The sequence below is a fragment of the Penaeus monodon genome, chromosome 32 (assembly GCF_015228065.2).
Source record: "Penaeus monodon isolate SGIC_2016 chromosome 32, NSTDA_Pmon_1, whole genome shotgun sequence".
Taxonomy (NCBI): domain Eukaryota; kingdom Metazoa; phylum Arthropoda; class Malacostraca; order Decapoda; family Penaeidae; genus Penaeus; species Penaeus monodon.
Genome location: NC_051417.1, coordinates 20,674,780 through 20,675,593, shown reverse-complemented (window position 1 = coordinate 20,675,593; position 814 = coordinate 20,674,780). Strand labels below are relative to the sequence as shown.

Genomic DNA, 814 nt, shown 5'->3' with positions numbered 1-814 from the left:
GTTGCACAAAGAACGTGCGCAAGGGTGTCCCTAGATATCTGGGAGCCCTGGGGTTTATGCCATTTGAGGGGGTCACTATATTTAGTTTTTAATTTTTTAAAAAATAACTCTCGGAATAAAATAAAGATATCTGTATACATATTTGCTATCAAACATTAAAAAATGAATAAGATTAACGATTATAATGTATATTTCTTGTTGCTTAATATCACTATAGTCTAAATTGACTAGAAAATAAATTTCTTCTGGATGAGGACCAGAAAATGAAATAAATTTTGTGCATTATTAATTTTATCTAAATACCTACTTTATTAATCTATTTATCCATCCATTTACATTTTTTACTTACATCTCTACTTATTTACTAATTTGAAGAGCCCGGAAGCGGTGAAAATCTGCAGTTGAGTGCAGCTGAGATACTTCAGTGTCAGAAATACGTGGTCTTTGAAATGTGATTATTTTTTATTCGATCTTTTCGTCTGTGCGGTAACTTTCATTCATGTTTTTTTGTTATAATAAATTCTATCCAGGACTAGTGTTCTTATAATTGGTAAGATCATATCATTACTTCATTGGTTTTGTTAAATGTTATTGTGTGGTAAAATTCCTAATTTTATTACACTATTGGGATTTGCGAATACTACTGAAAAAAACAACTGACGTATGATTAAATATCATAATAATGGACACAGACTTACTTATGCCCGATTTCGTGCGCCACAACGTAAACAGACTCAAAATGGCGACCTTCGTTGGCGGTGCAGGAGCTGGATGGCGTGCACATGCCTGCGACCGGAGCCAGACCTAGGAGAAA

General features: G+C 33.7%; 1 protein-coding gene across 1 annotated transcript in view; it reads right to left on the bottom strand.

The window, feature by feature from the left end:
• The window catches only part of LOC119593592 (A disintegrin and metalloproteinase with thrombospondin motifs adt-1-like), a 60,261-nt gene that overhangs the window by 11,426 nt on the left and 48,021 nt on the right, over positions 1-814 (bottom strand). Inside the window, exon 10 of the mRNA XM_037942546.1 lies at positions 699-804. Coding sequence (XP_037798474.1) covers positions 699-804 — 106 coding nt within the window. The remainder of the gene's footprint in view (positions 1-698; positions 805-814) is intronic.